This window comes from Herpailurus yagouaroundi, unplaced genomic scaffold (genome assembly GCF_014898765.1).
Source record: "Herpailurus yagouaroundi ecotype Mexico unplaced genomic scaffold, PumYag 222, whole genome shotgun sequence".
In the NCBI taxonomy this organism is placed as follows: domain Eukaryota; kingdom Metazoa; phylum Chordata; class Mammalia; order Carnivora; family Felidae; genus Herpailurus; species Herpailurus yagouaroundi.
Genome location: NW_024412453.1, coordinates 16,132,666 through 16,149,169, shown reverse-complemented (window position 1 = coordinate 16,149,169; position 16,504 = coordinate 16,132,666). Strand labels below are relative to the sequence as shown.

At 53.5% G+C, this 16,504-nt stretch overlaps 1 protein-coding gene across 2 annotated transcripts in view; it reads right to left on the bottom strand.

Annotated features, from left to right (window-relative positions):
- CORO7 (coronin 7) overlaps window positions 1-16,504 on the bottom strand; it is a 57,521-nt gene that overhangs the window by 28,344 nt on the left and 12,673 nt on the right. For both annotated transcript variants that reach the window (XM_040459154.1, XM_040459155.1), the window contains 2 exons: window positions 6,385-6,435; window positions 344-430 (listed from right to left, as the gene is read on the bottom strand). In XM_040459154.1, coding sequence (XP_040315088.1) covers window positions 344-430; window positions 6,385-6,435 — 138 coding nt within the window. The remainder of the gene's footprint in view (window positions 1-343; window positions 431-6,384; window positions 6,436-16,504) is intronic.

Genomic DNA, 16,504 nt, shown 5'->3' with positions numbered 1-16,504 from the left:
GAGGGTGGCGGTGGGGGGTGAGTCATGGCAGGGAGGGAGGGTTTGGGTTTGCATGTCCGGCCCCTTTAAGAACCCTTAGGTGACAAGGGACAAGGGGCGGTTCCCTCCATGGACTCTGGTCCCTTGGGGGGGGGCTGCCACGGTTCCCAGGGTCAGGCTTAGCTATTGCAAATGGAATCTGCCAGTTTTCAGCAGCTGGAGGTCCCCTGGGGCTCTGAGACCCAGCTGCACACAGGGCCGTATATGGACAAGCCTAGAGCTGGCTAGCCGTCCCCAACCTCCCCCTGGGCTTCACTCCTACCCTCTTGGTGTGGGTACCCCGCCCATCTGGGAGGAGCCCTACCTGGTTGAATCCACTGGACACAAGGTGCTCCCGGGTGCCCGTCCACACCAGCCAGCCATCCTTGCTGTTCTTGTGGGCCTCTGTGCTCTGGAGGACACAAAAGATGGTGCTGAGCCACCAGGTCCTCCTGCAGGGGGGACACCTGCCGGAGAGCCCTACAGAGGGCAGGAAGGGCCAGGATGGTGACCCCAAGAGGCTAGCTGGGGACAGGGAAGACTGTATCACTATAGGATGGACCCCAGCCTCACCTTGGCTGAGGAAAGCTCTGCACCCAGAGGGCCACCCGGTCACCAAGCTTGGGCTCAGTCTCCCTCCTCCAAAGGGGACTGTTGGGCTGTCCTGCCACAGTGACGGTGCCAGGCCAGCAGCACATCCTTGTCCTTGCAGGTTCCTAGACTGGGAGGCACTCAGTTGCCGGTCACCAACCCCAGCCTCTGGGGACCCCTGTGCTCTCTCAGAACCTCATTTTTCTCACTTGTGAATGGAGCGTGTTGCCTGGGCTGCCTACTTCCCAGGGCTGTCTGAGCACCAAATGACACTACATGCAAGAGCCAGCCTACTACAGATCAAGGGATAGCAAGCATCCCAGCTGCCTCCTGAGTGCCAGGGGCTGGGGAGAGGGCCTGATGCCAGGCTCTAGGGAATGGTCCCTGGAGAGCGGAGAACACACAGAAGTGCTCCTCCTCGCCCTCCTGCAGTGCTGGAGCTGCCAGCAGGAAGGCTTCCTGGGCCCAGGGAGGAGAGGCAAGTTCACACCCCAGGCAGCCCTGTCTCCTGGGCCCAGGCAGGGAGGAGCAGAAGGGGCCAGAGGAAATGCAAACAGCTCCCTCCCAGTCACCTCGGCCCCTGGAGCCTGAGACCAAAGACCCTGTTACCAAAAATAGCTCACCCCAAACTGTGGCCAGCTTCCTCCAAGCTTCCCACGATCTCCTTGGGAATGAATGAGAGAAGGGAGGTGGCCTGGGAGGAGCTGGCCCAGTGCCCCCTCCCCAGCCTGCGGAGGCGGACCCCAGCGTGGGAGACCCTGGAACGCCCGTGTTGTTTAAGGGGCTTTTCTCACTGCTCCCTTCCCACCCAGCAGCCAGCACAGGAAGTCGGGGCTGGTGCCTGAGAACCAGGGCCCCACACCCCTCTCCACACGAGGGGGCTGTGGGGCCAGGGTAAGATCAGCCTTGCCCTCACACCCCAGAGTCGGTGAGAAGTGTCACATGGGCCCTCCCTCTCATTAGTGTGCAAATATCCCGTGTAAGCAGCAAAACAGATGGCCAGCAAAGCATCATGCATCATTCATTCATTCGACAGACATTCGAGGCTTCCCCAGGCCAAGTACCATGCAAGGAGCTGGCTGGTTCTCAGGTGGATGGTCACATGGGGGAGACCAGGCTGCTCATTCATTTGTTCTTTCATAATACGAGTGGAGTGTTCAAACTGCATACTCCACTGGGAGCTGGGGACATGGTCAAAACAGAAAGGGTCCCCAAACTCACAGAATATACAAGTCGGGAGATAGAGGCGAACCAAACAGAAATACCTATGTCACTACACGTTGTAAGTGCCAGGAAGGAGCAAAGGGAAGGCTGTGGGCACAAGCTTTGGAGTCACTGCCTGGGTGAAAACCTGCCTGGCCACACTAAGCATGTCTTCCCAGCATGAATTACCCAACGTCTCTGTGCCTGTTTCCTCAACTGTAGAAAGAGTACTGAGCACTGTATTGGGTCCTCCTTTGGAGGGCTGTTGTGGGAAGTGTCAACACTGGCGAACACTCAGGGCTGTGTCTGATACACATCCAATAGGCATGTTTTTTAAAAACATGGTAACAGATGGGGCGCCTGGGTGGCTCAGTTGGTTGAGCGTCCGACTCTTGATCTTGGCTCAGATCGTGATCTCATAGTTCATGGGTTTGAGCCCTGCGTCAGGCTCCACACTGGTGGTGCGGAGCCTGCTTGGGATTCTTTCTCTCCCTCTCTCTCTGCCCCTCCCCTGCTCGCGCACATACTCTCGCACTCTCTCAAAATAAATAAACTTAAAAAAAAAAAAAAAGATTTTAAAGTAACATAGGAGATAAGACGGGAAGGATCATAAGGCGTGAACCAGGCAGGGGAACTGGCACCTGTGTAGAGTCTGGGCCAGGGAGAGCAGAGGCCAGTGAAGATGCAGGGGGTACGGGGCGAGGGAGAGAGGGGCGCCCTTGAGCCTGCAGGGCGTGCACGTCAGAGGCACAGGCTGGGGATGGAACATAACTTGGCCTGTCTCCCACCTTCCTATTTCACACATGGAGAAACCAGAGGCTCAGGGAGAAGCAGCCACCTGCATCCAGTCACCCAGCAAGACAGCTGTCAGCTACCTGAGCCTCCTGCCCCCCGTGGGCCAGGTTACTATTCTAGGTCTGCGTGAGAGGGACCTGCGGTGAGAAGAGTTGAGCAGCTGGAAGGCAGAGAGGGGACCAGAAGGGACTCAGGATGTCCTCAGGGTGGTGACGGTCTCTGAGCAGGGCACTGGTCTCTGAGAACACTGAAGGCACCAAGGAAACTGAGACCAGGTAAGAGCTTAGACAGAGCCCGGTGTGCCCACCGTGGGCACACCGGGCTCTGTGTGCCCAGGGGCCACAGGAAGCCCCATGGGCGGGAGAAGGGTGGCCACCCACCCCTCCATCCCTATCTCCAGATTACTACAGTAATTTTTATTTTCAGAAATGGCAAGTTCTTCTTCCCTGACCTCAGCGGGACCAGGGAGGAGGAGCCCTCACTCAGATCCCCAGACTGTCATTCTCTGGGGCAGGGGGGAGGCTGTAGCTGGACCCCAGGCAGCCTGCGAGCCCTGCAGCCCCAGCACTGTCCCAGGAGGCTCTGAGGGGAACCGCAGGAGGTAATTCAAGCCACAGGGGATGAGGCAGCCTGCAAGCCACAGGGGATGAGGCAGCAGGGCATCCTGCTTAGGGAGAAGCCCCACAGTCCCCTCGTGTTTCCCCCACACCTGGCCCCAAGGAGAGAACAGGAGGGGCTGACTGGCCAGCACAGGGGCACCAGGAGCAGGCACATAGCAGCATTCCAGCCGCCATTCGGCCAAATCCCACCTCTCTGTCACCATGGCAACACTTCCTGTGTGGGGCAGGGCAGCTGGAGGAGCAGCCCTGGGCTCCTGGGGTCCTTCCTCAGGGCCAGGGGACCTTCTCTGGTGTAAGACCCCCACCACCCACCTATTCTCCTTCCCGGCCAGGCTCAGTCCTGGGTTCCAGATGCTGGCCCCAGGACCTGCCTGATGCACACAAAAGGCACAGGGCCACCAGGCCACGCCAGAGGTCAGAGGGCTCACTCCAGGCCAGTCCTAACCCTGGTGAGGGTGCTGAAGCCTCACAACTCCCTGGACACTTGCTTTGCTGCAAGCTACTTCCCTGGCATGCCCATGGCTTCAGGGCCTGCCCTCCCACCCCTCCACACCCACCCCCCCCCCACCCCCCAATGGGCTCTGGCACCGTGAACAGGCTTTGGTGTCAGACAGAGCCTGCCTGGGCCACCCAGCTGTGACCCTGGGACAGAAATGACCAATGGGCCAACTTTACAGGGCAATCATGAGGGTGAAAAAAGACTGTGTGTGCCAAGGGCCCGGAGTATGATAAATGGTCATAAATGGAATCTAGAAATGAAGTAGGGGATGTGAACAGGAGACAGCTGCCCAAGCATCCCCTGACTCAAAACTCAGGTCACACAGGGCCCAAAGAGGCAGTAGGAGGTGGACCCCCCCAGGGCTCCCCACCAGCCTCCATGCTACGGTGACAGCCAACGGGGCAGGGAGGGCAGCGCATCCTCCCGTGACTCCCCCAACAAAGCCCCCCTTCTAGTGGGGAAGGAGGATCTCCAAAGAAGGAGCTCCCCAAAGGCCTCTCCCCTGAGCTGGCCCCTCAGCTCACACCGACCCTGGCCGCCAGCAGCGGTTTTCCTAATAGAAGCCAGGTGTGGGCCAGATGCCCTGGGCGGAAGTGGGGGGCAGGGCCATGAGGAGGGCAGCGTTCCAGGCCCTACTGCCCCCGCACCAGTGCACCAGCGGCAGAGCACAGGCACCAGCCCAGCAGCTGCGAGGGGGCAGGAGCCACCCACGCTCTTCCCAGGTCTCCCTGGCCCAGAAGCCCCATTCAGGGGGGCTTCCTCCAGAACGAGATCCTCTCCCCCCTCTTCTAGGAACTTGGAGCCCTTTGGACGGCAGCCACTCTGTCTCCACCTCGGCACCATCATGGTCCCCCACCCCCCTTTGCTGGCGGAGGAGGCAGGGAAGGAAGAAAATGTTCAGGCTGGGGAAGCTGGCCCTTCAATGCCCAGTCAGGGCAGGAACAGGGGTACTACGCACAGTGCCCTGGGACCCCCCTTTCTGAGCACAGAAAGCTCCAGCGAAGCCCCTTGATCATACCTGCACTGCTCTGAGACTTTGCTGCCCTGCCAGCCACAGGGCCACAAACCATAAGCCAACTTCCCTGGGAAGCAGGGCCGCTGGGGAGTGGAGTGGGGAGTGGGCTAAAACCACTCCTGCCTGGCTTGGCTCACCTGTCAGGACGGGACCTCCGTCCGGTCTTCAGCCAGTCAGAAATGGAACAGACTGGGCCGTCTGGGGCCAAAAGCTGCTACGGCCTACCTGAAGGGGATTCCGTGTGTGCGTGTGCACACACACGTGCTACGCATGCAGGGTGGGGGTGGGGGAGGAAAGCCCTGTCATCCCTGGCTACTGCTGGTCAGGTGTAGGCTGACAAAGTGCCCTCTACCCCTGGTAGGGAACAAGTCCTAGGGATGGGGAAAGGGTATCTGTGATGGGCCTGGGGCTTTGCTGCGGAGCTCTTCCCCTGAGCTGTCAGCAGGGCCCTGATCTTTACCTTCCTCGGGAAAGAAGCCTCTTCAACTTCTAAAAAATATTTTTTCTTTTTTAATATTTGTTTATTTGGGGGAGAGTGTAAGGCGGGGGAGGGCCAGAGAGAGAGGGCCAGAGGATCCAAAGCGGGCTCTGAGCTGGCAGGCTGACAGCAGTGAGCCTGATATGGGGCTCTAACCCACGAACCGTGAAATCATGACCTGAGCCAAGGTCAGACGCTCAACCGACTGAGCCACCCAGGAGCCCCTAGAAAAAAATTTTTTTAATGTAAATCTGAGCAGGGCACCTGGGTGTACTCAGTCAGTTGAGCGTCTGACTTTGGCTCAGGTCATGATCTCACAGTTCGTAGGCTCGAACCCCACATAGGGCTCTCTGCTGTCAGCGTGGAGCCTGCTTCAGATCCTCCGTCTCCCCCTCTCTGTCCCTCCCCTGTGTGTGCGCATGCTCTGTCTCAAAAATAAGTAAATATTTTTTTTAAATGTAAATCTGCTCACCTCACTTTCGGCTTAAAACTTGAATGGCTTCCCATAGCCCAGGTGACAGGCCCCCTTCATCACGTGCCCGACAATGAGCCAATGTCAAATGAATGAATGTATGAATGAATGAATGATTCCCCAGTGGCTCACTGGCTATAGCATGAACCCAGAACCCAGAGCCCCGCTCAGCACTCAAAGGGCCACATGCACCCCAAGCACCATCACAAACACAAACCAAACATGCTCAGTGCCTAGATCCCACAGACCCAAAGGAGCAGAGTGAGAGTCCACTGGCTGTGAGACTGGACAGGTACGAGGTGGGCAGCTGTGTCTTTCTGGCTCCTCTGAGGCTGGCTTCTGCCAACTGTGCCAGGAAAGGTAGGGGGGATGGGGATCTCAAAGGAGGAGAGGAAGCTGGATTCTGAAATTAGCTTCCTAAAGCCACAGGATGCCTCCACTGAATGCCTGTGGACAGCCTGGCTGCACCGCACCCTGTGATCAAAGCCAGGTACTCCCAGGACTCAGAATATGCCTCCCGGAAAGAGCTGCCAGCAGCAGGAGCCCACCTCCCAGGTGACCCCTTCACACTCACAAGGCCTTGGCCAGGGGCGTGGGGTGTGGCAGAATCTCTGCCAAGAGGCAGAGCCTGTCCCGGCGGCACCTGTTGGAGCCACTAGGGCCTCAACCCAGCCCCCTGCCCACACAACTCACCTGGGAGGCCCCGGGCTTCGCTCTGGGGTCGAAGATCCTCAGCTGCTTGTCCTGGGAAAGCAGAGAGGAGTAAATAGAGCACACTTAGGACAGGCAGCGTCCTCAGGGGCCAGATGTCCCCTCCACCCACAGGCTGTCATGGTCCCACACCCTAGTACACAGAGCTGGCATCACGCACCAGGGGAGACCTCCCCAGCCTGGTTCCTTCTTCTCACTGCAGGGGGCAGGTCCCCTTTCCTGCCCCAGTCACCCACAATAGAGAACTCAGTGAGAATTCACATTTCCTGAGCACCTACTATGTACCAGGCCCGCTAACACACATGATCTCTCTCCGTGCTTCTAAACATCTTATGAAACAGTCCTATCACCACAACCCCCTCATAGATAAAGAAACTAAACCAAATCCTAGGCTACCAGCTGGCAAATGTTTTGCCCTGTACCCAGCCCAGCCCAGAGAGGTGTAAAAGATGATGTCATTTCTACACTTAAAGAACTTGGTGTCTAACCAGGACAGTGAGCTGACACATCCTAACCATCACTCAGCATACAGTTACTGACTCAGGTTACCTAAGGGTGGAGATGGGAGTAGATCAAAAGATATGTATGTGTATTGTAATAAAGTACCATACCCTTATAATAAGGACTTTATTCCTGTAGAATAATTGATCTGTGTGTACAAAGGTACGTGCATAGCGGGGCACCTGGGTGGCTCAGTCAGTTAAGTGTCCAACTCTTGATTTCGGCTCAGGTCATGACCTCACAGTCATGAGATCAAGCCCCACATCAGGCCCTGCACTGACTTTAGAGCCTGCTTGGAATTCTGTCTCCCTCTCTCTCTGCTCCTCCCGCTGTGTACCACGTGTGCACGTGTGCGCTCTCTCTCTCTCAAAATAAATAACTAAACATTAAAAAACCCTTTAAAAGCCCACAAACATCCATGCATAAAGAACCGGAGAAGAGAAGGAGTAGAACCTACATTCCCTGCCTACTTAACGCCTTGGCCACGACAAACTATTAAGCACTACAAAGAAGGTGCAGAATAACATACGTGGTGTGATTCTGCTGTGGTAAAAATCAACAAAAATCCATATCTGACCACATTCCTGTAACTTTTGCGAGCTGGCTAAGCAAGGAGAAAGGTCTTAAACAGTGTGGGCTGTGCATTAAGGCTGGGTGCTGGGGAGGGGGAAGGCGGAGGGTAAGTAGCTTTTACTTTTTTTTCCATCTTAGCACAGTTTCACTTTGTTTCAATCAGCATGGATTCATATTTTCATATTTTGAAAAACAATGAAGCAGCAATAAACTGGAATTTGTAATTAAAAACATAATACCATTCACATCAGCATCAAAAAATATGAGACACATAGCTATACGTCTAACAAAATATATACCAGATTTATGGGAAGGATACTACAAAACTCTAATGAAAGGAATCAAAGAATTAAATAAACGGAAAAATATTCCACGTTCATGGACAGGAAGACTCAATACCGTCAAGATGTCAGCTCTTCCCAACTTGATCTACAGATTCAATGAAATCCCAGTAAAAATTCCAGCAACTTACGTTGTGCTTATCGACAAACTGATTCTACAGTTTCTATGAACAGGCATAAGATTCAGAATGGCCCAGGCAATACTGAAGGAGACCAAGTGAGTAGGACCAATAGTACCCGACTTTAAAGCTACGTTAATCAGACAATGTGGTACTGGCATAAGGATAGACAAATAGATCAAAGGAACAGAACGGAAGGCCCAGAAACAGACCCCCACATATGTGGGGAATCAAATACCTATGTCCTGGTTAAGGAGATTAAAGGGAATGCATTGCAAAGCAGAACAGCACTTTCTGGCCTTGCTGAAAACAGCAGACGTGTATCTAGTTAATCTGTATACAGGGGGTGGGTCCTGCCTGGGCTCGGGAATTCCCTAGACCCTGGTATCAACGGTGTATCTTATCTTATTCTCCACCTTGCTTTCAGCATCTGCTCTTTTGTAGTCTTTGGAATGCCATGTTGTTGTTTTTTTGCCTGCTTTCTTGTTTTTTTGTTGTCTTGTTTCTTCTTGTTTTTGTTTTTTGTTTTTGTTTTTTTTGCCCGCAGCCACTGGCATACTGCACAATGTTTTCCCTATAGTTATGCCTGATAAATGTGGGAGCCGGGGAGCTGGGAGGGGCGCAGGAAGACTTCCCCTAGCCTCCCTCTCACCTCTTGCTCAGAGTCTTGAGTAATCCTTTCTGCTGTCATCCTCGGCTTTGCTGGACAAAGCCAAAAGCCAAACACACACAAATACAGTCAACTGATTTCTGACAAAGGACTGAAGGCAACACAATTGAGAAAAGACAGTCTTTTCAACAAACAGCACTGGGACAAGTGCACATTCACATGTGAAAAGGTGAATCTAGACAAAGACTTTACATCTTTTACAAAAACCAACTCAAAATGGATCACAGACCTACATGTGAAATGCAAACTTACAAAAGCTCTAGAAGATAACACAGGAGAAAAATCTAGGTGACTTTGGATTTGGCAATGAAGTTTTAGATACAATATCAAAAGTGTTGGTGTTGCATCTATACAACGTGACCAAAAAAACAAAAAACTGGGTTTCATTAAAATCATAAACTTCTGGTCTATAGAGACACTGTTAAGAAAAAGGAAAGACAAGCCACAGGCTGAAACTACCTGCAAAGCACCTATCTGAGAGAGGACTTGTATCCCAAATACACAACACTTAAAACATTAGAAAAATTAAAAAAAGTAAGATTCTATTTAAAAATAAGAAAATAACCCAAATGAACAAATGGGCAAAAGACCTAAACAAACACCTCATCAGAAAAGATACACACGATGAACAATGAATACAGGAAAACCTGTTTCACATCATGTCTCATTAGGGAATTACAAACTAAAACAAGTTACCACCACACACCTATTAGAATGGCTAAATTTTTTTTTTTTACAAAATGACAACACCAAATGCTGGAGAGATTAGGGAGCAACAGAAACTCTTACTCATTGCTGATGGGAAGGCAAACGTAATAGCCACTTTAGAAGGCAGTCTGGCAGTTTCTTACAAAGCTACAGATAACTCTTAACTGTATGATCCAGCGATTACACTCCTAAGAATTTATCCAAATGAGTTAAGAACGTATGCTGGTATAAACGTTCACGGCACTTTTAAAAGTTGCAAAAAAAAATGGAAGCAATCAACAGGTCCCTCAACAGGTGAACAGATGAACTGCGGCACATTCGTACAATGGAATACTACTCCGTGATAAAGAAAAGAAGGAAGAAGCCAAACCATAAAACTCCCAGAAGCAAACGTAGGGGAAAAGCTTCATGACATCGGATTTGGTAATGACTCCTTGCATAGGACACTAAAAGCACAGGGAACCAAAGCCAACAGCAGACAAACAGGACTGCATCAAACTTCTGTTCTTCAAAGGACACAATCAACAGAGTCAAAAGACAGGTTGCCCCAAGGGATGGGAGAAAATGTTTGCAAATCACAGATCTGGTAAGGGGTTAATATCAAGAATATATTGGGGTGCCTGGGTGGCTCAGTCGGTTGAGCGTCCGACTTCGGCTCAGGTCATGATCTCACAGTCTGTGAGTTTGAGCCCCGTGTCGGGCTCTGTGCTGACAGCTCAGAGCCCGGAGCCCGTTTCAGATTCAGGGTCTCCCTCTCTCTCTGCCCCTCCCCTGTTCATGCTCTGTCTCTCTGTCTCAAAAATAAATAAACGTTAAAAAAAAAAAAAAAAAAGAATATATTGAAGGGGCGCCTGTCTGACTCTTGGTTTCCGCTCAGGTCATGACCTCACGGTTTCATGAGTTTGAGTCCCACATGGGCTCTGTGCCGATAGCGCGAAGCCTGCTTGAGGTTCTCCCCCTTTCTCTAATCTTCCCCCACTCGTACTCCCTCTCTCTCAAAATAAATAACTAAATAAACTTAAAAAAATATACATGAAGAACTCCTACAACAACAACAAAATCAAATACCTGTATGTAAAAAATGGGCAAAGGCACCTGGGTGGCTCAGTCAGGTGAGCATCTGTCTTTGACTCAGGTCATGATCTCACAGTTCGTGAGTTGGAGCCTCGCCTCGGGCTTGCTGCGGAGCCTGCTTCAGATACTTCTGTCCCCCTCTCTCTGCCCCTCCCCCATGTGCGCTTGCTCTCTCTCTCTCTCTCCCTCTCTCAAAAGTAAACATGGTGTAAAAAAGGGGCAAAGGATTTGAACAGCTATTTCTTCGAAGATATACAAATGGCAAACAAATATATGAAAAGACGTTCACCATCACTAATCATCAGGGAAACGAGGACTAAAACCACACTGAGATACCGCCTCACATCCATTAGGATGGCTACTATCAAAGACCCAGGGCCGGGGAGGAAGTGCAAAAGCTGGGAGCCTTGTGCACTGTCGGTGGGAACATAAGACAGTGTGGCCGCTGTGGAAAAGAGAGCTGCAGCTCCTCAAAAAAGTAAAAACAGAATTACCTTATGATCCAACAATTCCACTTCTTAGCGTATACTGAGAGAACCGGGAAGAGGGTCACCAAGAGGGTGCCATGTTCGTTATTCACATTATTATTCACAGCACTCACTGCAGCATTATTCACAACAGCCAAGAGGTGGAGGCAGCCCAAGAGCCCACTGACAGATGAGCGGATAAACACAATGTGGTCCCCACATACGATGGGATGGTATTCAGCCTGAAGAAGGACATCCTGTCACATAGCACAACACAGATGAACCTCCAGGACATTAGGGTAAATGGAGTAGGCCAGCCACAAAAGGACAAATAGTCTATGATTCACTTACACGAGGTATTTAAGGTAGCTCAAATCACACACGGGGAACAGAATGGCGGTTACTGAGGGCTAGCGGGGAGAGGGGGCAAAGGGACGTTGTTGTTTAATGGGTATAGAGTTTTGGTTCAGGAGACCTGTTTCACAACAATGTAAATAAACTTAACATTACCGTATATTTAAAAAATGCTCAAGGGGCGCCTAGGTGGCTCATCGGCTAAGCGGCCAACTCTTGATTTCAGCTTAGGTTATGATCTCACGGTTCCTGGGTTTGAGCCCCACGGTGGGTTCTGCTTTGACAGCATGGAGCCCGCCTCGGATCTTCTGTCTCCCTCTCTCTGCCTTTCCCCAATTTACATGTGTTCATGTACACGTGTGCTCTCTCTCTCAAAAGTAAGTGTTAACAAATTTTTTAATGGTTAAGATGGCAAATTTTATGATGCGTTTTTACCACCATAAAGAGGTAGCTCTTGGTCCACAAAAAGCCATGGAGGCCCCACGAGTGCACCTGACTAAGGGAAAGAAGCCAATCTGGAAAGGCTGTGTGTTGTATGATTTCAACTACATGACATCCGCGAAAAGGCAAATAACATTTGAGAGACAGCAAAACAATCAGTGGTTGCCAGCAGTTTGGAGGGGGATGGTGAATGGGTGAAGCACAGGGCACTTGAGGGCGGCGAAGCTATTCTGCACAATGCTGTCACGGTGGGCACGTGATGTCGTGCGTTCGTCAAAACCCCTACAATGCATCATCCAGAGTGAGCCCTCGTGTAAACTGTGACCTTCAGTTCATGCAGCAACAGCGGTTTACCTACAGCAAATGCACCACCCCAACCAACGCGAGACCAGACAGGGAGGAGGGACATGAGAACCCCAGGTACCAGGTACTAGCTGCTCAGTTTCTGCCTGGTTCCCACTTGGGTGCTGAGATGAACCTTGAAGGACAGGCAGAGCTTGCACTGGGAAGGGAAAGGTATTCAAAGGAGGTGGAAATGCATGAACAAAAATATGGAAACAGGAACTTGCTGACACGTGACATGAAGGGGAAGACAAGGTCATGCCAGGAGACCAGACGGTGGGAATGGAGGGGGCAGTGGGTGAGTGCTGGACAAGTGGACAAGTGAACAACAGAGAGGGCCAGGCCCAGGACTTCCTGACACGCCGGCAGGGTCCCAGGGTCCTTGGGTCACTCCTGTCAAAGTCTTCCCAGCCGCAGTTCACAGAGCACTTGCTATGTGCCATGCGGGAACCAGGCCCGGCCCCAGGATCAGCCGTGCTGTGCGGCACCACCCACAGCCTTGAGTTCAGGAGGACGCTGTCTAGAGGTGCACAGGACAGAAACAGGCCGAGAGAAGAGTGAACGATGGAGACAGATGGAGAGAGGCACAGACTGACAGAGACAGAGAACAGGGAGAGAACAGAGAGAGACAGAGACAGAGGGACAGAGGACAACCAGAGATCGAGGAGAAACAGGGCAGCGAGAGACAGACAACAGGGAGAGACAGCGAGAGACAGAGGATCTTGAGAGACTATGGGCAAGAGAGAATGCCTCTTTGGGGCGCCTGGCTGGCTCAGGCATTTAAGCGTCCAACTCTTGACTCATGACTCAGGTCATGATCTCATGGATGGTGGGTTTGAGCCCCGCGTTGGGCTCTGTGCTGACAGTGAGGAGCCTGCTTGGGATTCTCTCTCTCTGCCCTTCCCCCTCTTGTATTCTCTGTCTCTCTGAGAATGAGTAAATAAATTTTATTTATTTACTTTTAAATGTTTATTTATTTTTGAGACAGAGACAGAGATCGTGAGCCAGGGAGGGGCAGAGAGAGAGAAGGGAACAGAGGATCAGAGGCAGGCTCTCTGGTGACAGCAGTGCGCCCGACACAGGGCTCGAACGCATGAGCCTTGTGACCATGAGATCACGACTTGAGCTGAAGTCAGATGCCCAACAGACTGAGCCACCCAGGCGCCCCAATAAATAAACTTCAAAAAGAGAGAGAGAGAGAAAAAGTCTCCTGGCAACAGGGGCCTCTCCCATCAGGAGCCATGTGGAGAGACAGATGGCCTGGGTTTGGATGCCAACTCCAGCACTTACGGGCTCTGTGACCTGGGCAAACCCCTAAGCCCCGGGTAGGACGAGGACAAGTGATAGCAACACGTCTCACAGGTCAGAGTCCCAATTCTTGCCTCATGGGTGCTCCCCAAAGGCAGCTGGGCCACCAAATGCAGGGGGTTCAACACTGGATCCACACCAGGGGTCAGACTGGGCACTGGAGGCTGGCCTGGCCTGCTGGGCCACGGCAGAGGGGGTGGCCCTGGGTGGCCAAGGTGTATGTCCTCACTGGGCTCACAGACACAACCGGACCACGTGGAGCGGGATCGCAGCTTGCCTGCCCATCCGTGAGGCCGACACGCCCCCTAGTGGTTGGCTGCATTTCCCTCAGCTGGAGGAGCTGGGAAGAGAACAGGCAGGGGCTTCTGCGGTAAAATCAGGGGTCCTGGGAGGCAGAACCAGACAGCCAGCAGGAGATGGTGTGGAGAGGGGGAAGCCGCGAGAGGAAGCAGAGTGTCCCCCACGCTGTACCCAAATCAGGCAGTCCTGTGTATAAACCTAGAGTCCAGCCTGCAACCCGTCTGAGCAGAGCTCCCTCCTGCGGAGGGCGGGCCCCTCACTGGCTCCCCCACGTGCTCAGGACAAACCCACGGACACCTCCTCCTGACCTTCAGTCACGGGGGGGGGGGGGGGGGGGGCCAGGACCATTCCCCAAAGGTTTTGGCATTTCAGACCCCCGACCAGGATCCTGAGGGTGCCCCTTGACAGGAGAGGGCAGCAGCAAACTCAGGACTGTGGTGGCCCCCAGCCACCACTGACAGCTCGGAGTGGAGATCACACCCTGTAGGACAGCGTCCCCCCCAGGATGCTGCACCCAGACGCGGCAATGTCAGGTGCTGTGTCCCCACAGGTAGAACACCCAGGTCCAGGAAAGCAGAGGTGGGCGTGGGGGAGGGCTCTACTCCAGCCACCCATGTGGGGAACCAGTGGTTCCTACTCCACAATCTCAGGCTCCTGGGTCGAGAGGGGCAGAAGAGTTCCACTGGACCGAGCTGTGGCCTCATCACACTCACTCATCCTCAGGAGACAACAGCCTATAGGAAGCTGACTCATCACGCCAACAGGAGGTGGCAGGACACAGAGGGGCATTCTGCGACCGGGTCACTTTTCACCCCCCCACCCCACCATTCAAACTGGGAGGCAAATGGGGCTCAGACCCCTGGGGAGGAGTGCCTGGACAGCTGCACACTTCCTCAGTAAACCCTCTGCTAACTCCCCAGAGCTGACACCCTCCTTCCCACGCTCTAGGCCCTCCTCCCTGCCCTCGGTCACCCAGTCCCGTCCCCAGTCCCGGAGGCCTGGCACCTGCACTGCCCCCTCTCCTGGGGGCTGCAACACTCCTCATGGCCTCCCCATGCCCCCCCCCCCAGCTCCACCCCCTCTTGCTGGATTCCCCCCCTCCCCCATGCCCACTGCTCTCAGCTGGCCTCATACTCGCCCTCGCCCCACCCGCCTCCCTTCGCCGGCGGTCGCCCGCAGCTCCTTTTGCTGGCACTCCTCACCTGGCTGCCTCCTCACATGGCAGGAGCCCTGGGAGACAAGGCTGCATCCTAATCCAACTCTTTGTAGCCTCACGGAAACCAGAAACCACTGTGCTGGGCTGTGAGCTCTGTGGAGGGGAGGGGTCTCTCTGACTGCTCCACAGGAAGTGACCCATGTCAAGCCTCTAGACACCTGACTCTCAGACATTCTGCCTGCAACTGGGCTGGGGGCCTGGAGCTGACACGGGGCAGTGGATGCAAGACCGAGAGAAGCCACCTCCCTCCAGGCTGCAGCCTGGACTGGCCTTGTGGGCCGCAGCTCTTAAGTGAAGGACCATCCAAGTCACACCTGCAGGCCATGGGTGGACACTGGCGGGATCCCCCTCACCAGGAAGCCATCCAGCCTTGTGGCCAGAGAGAGCTCTAAGAGAGGTGGCCCCGGCTTGCCCTGAGCTCCAGAGCCATACCCCAGGCAGGCCAGTCGGGGCGAGGGCCATTAACATCAGAACATTCATACTGGTGGAGACCACACCTGCACCTCCCGTGAGGATGCTGCCCTCATCTGCTCAGGGCCGCTCTGCTACTGGGGAAGCCAAGGCACCTTCCCACTATCCTCTGTCACAGCTGCAGATCTGAGCCCTTCAGGCACCCACTGGAGGAGCTCTAAGGCCAGAGAAGGGCAGGGGCCCAGCGGCAGGCCTTCCACCTGCGGGACCGGTGCTCCTGCTGCCCCACGTTTCGGATGAGAAGCGGCAGAGCAGCAGGTTCAGAGGACCGAACAGACACCCAAGTCCCCTCACAAAGCCCAGGCTGGAACCACAACCTCCACACACAGCCCCAGGAGGCTGGCATTACTCCTCTGGAAGACAACTCGGGAAAATCTACCAACCAGCTGACAAACCTTCACAACCTCCAAGCCAGCAATGTCCCTGGTAAAAATCTAGACCCGGGGTGGCGGGTGGGGGGAGAGGGAGCTAAGGCCCTCAGGCCAAGTCAGCCAAATCCAACCCACAACCCGAGATCTGATTCTGCAGTTACAGTTTTACTAGAACGTGGACATGCCCACCATTTACATTTGTCTGTAGCTGCTTCCTTGTTACAAAACGGCACTGACAGAGACAGTGTAGCCTGCAAAACCCAAAGTATGTACTATCTGGTCCTTTACAGAAGTTTGGTGGCCCCTAAGCTTTCTAAGCTAAGAAAGTCACATTGAGGGGCGCCTGGGTGGCTCAGTTGGTTAAGCGTCTGACTTTGGCTCTCACGGTTTGTGAGTTCAAGCCCCATATCAGGCTCTGTGCTCATAGCTCAGAGCCCGGAGCCTGCCTTGGATTCTTTGTCTCCCTCTCTCTCTCTCTGCCTCTTCCTGGTTCATGTGCGCGCTCTCTCTCTCTCTCTTTCCTCCTCTTTCTCAAAAATAAATAGACGTTAAAAAAATTTTTTTTTTTAATTTTTTTTTTCAACGTTTATTTATTTTTGGGACAGAGAGAGACAGAGCATGAACGGGGGAGGAGCAGAGAGAGAGGGAGACACAGAATCGGAAACAGGCTCCAGGCTCTGAGCCATCAGCCCAGAGCCCGACGCGGGGCTCGAACTCACGGACCGCGAGATCGTGACCTGGCTGAAGTCGGACGCTTAACCGACTGCGCCACCCAGGCGCCCCCAAAAAAATTTTTTTTTAAGTTATGTTGAGGGGCACCTGGATGGCTCAGTCGGCTAGGCGTCC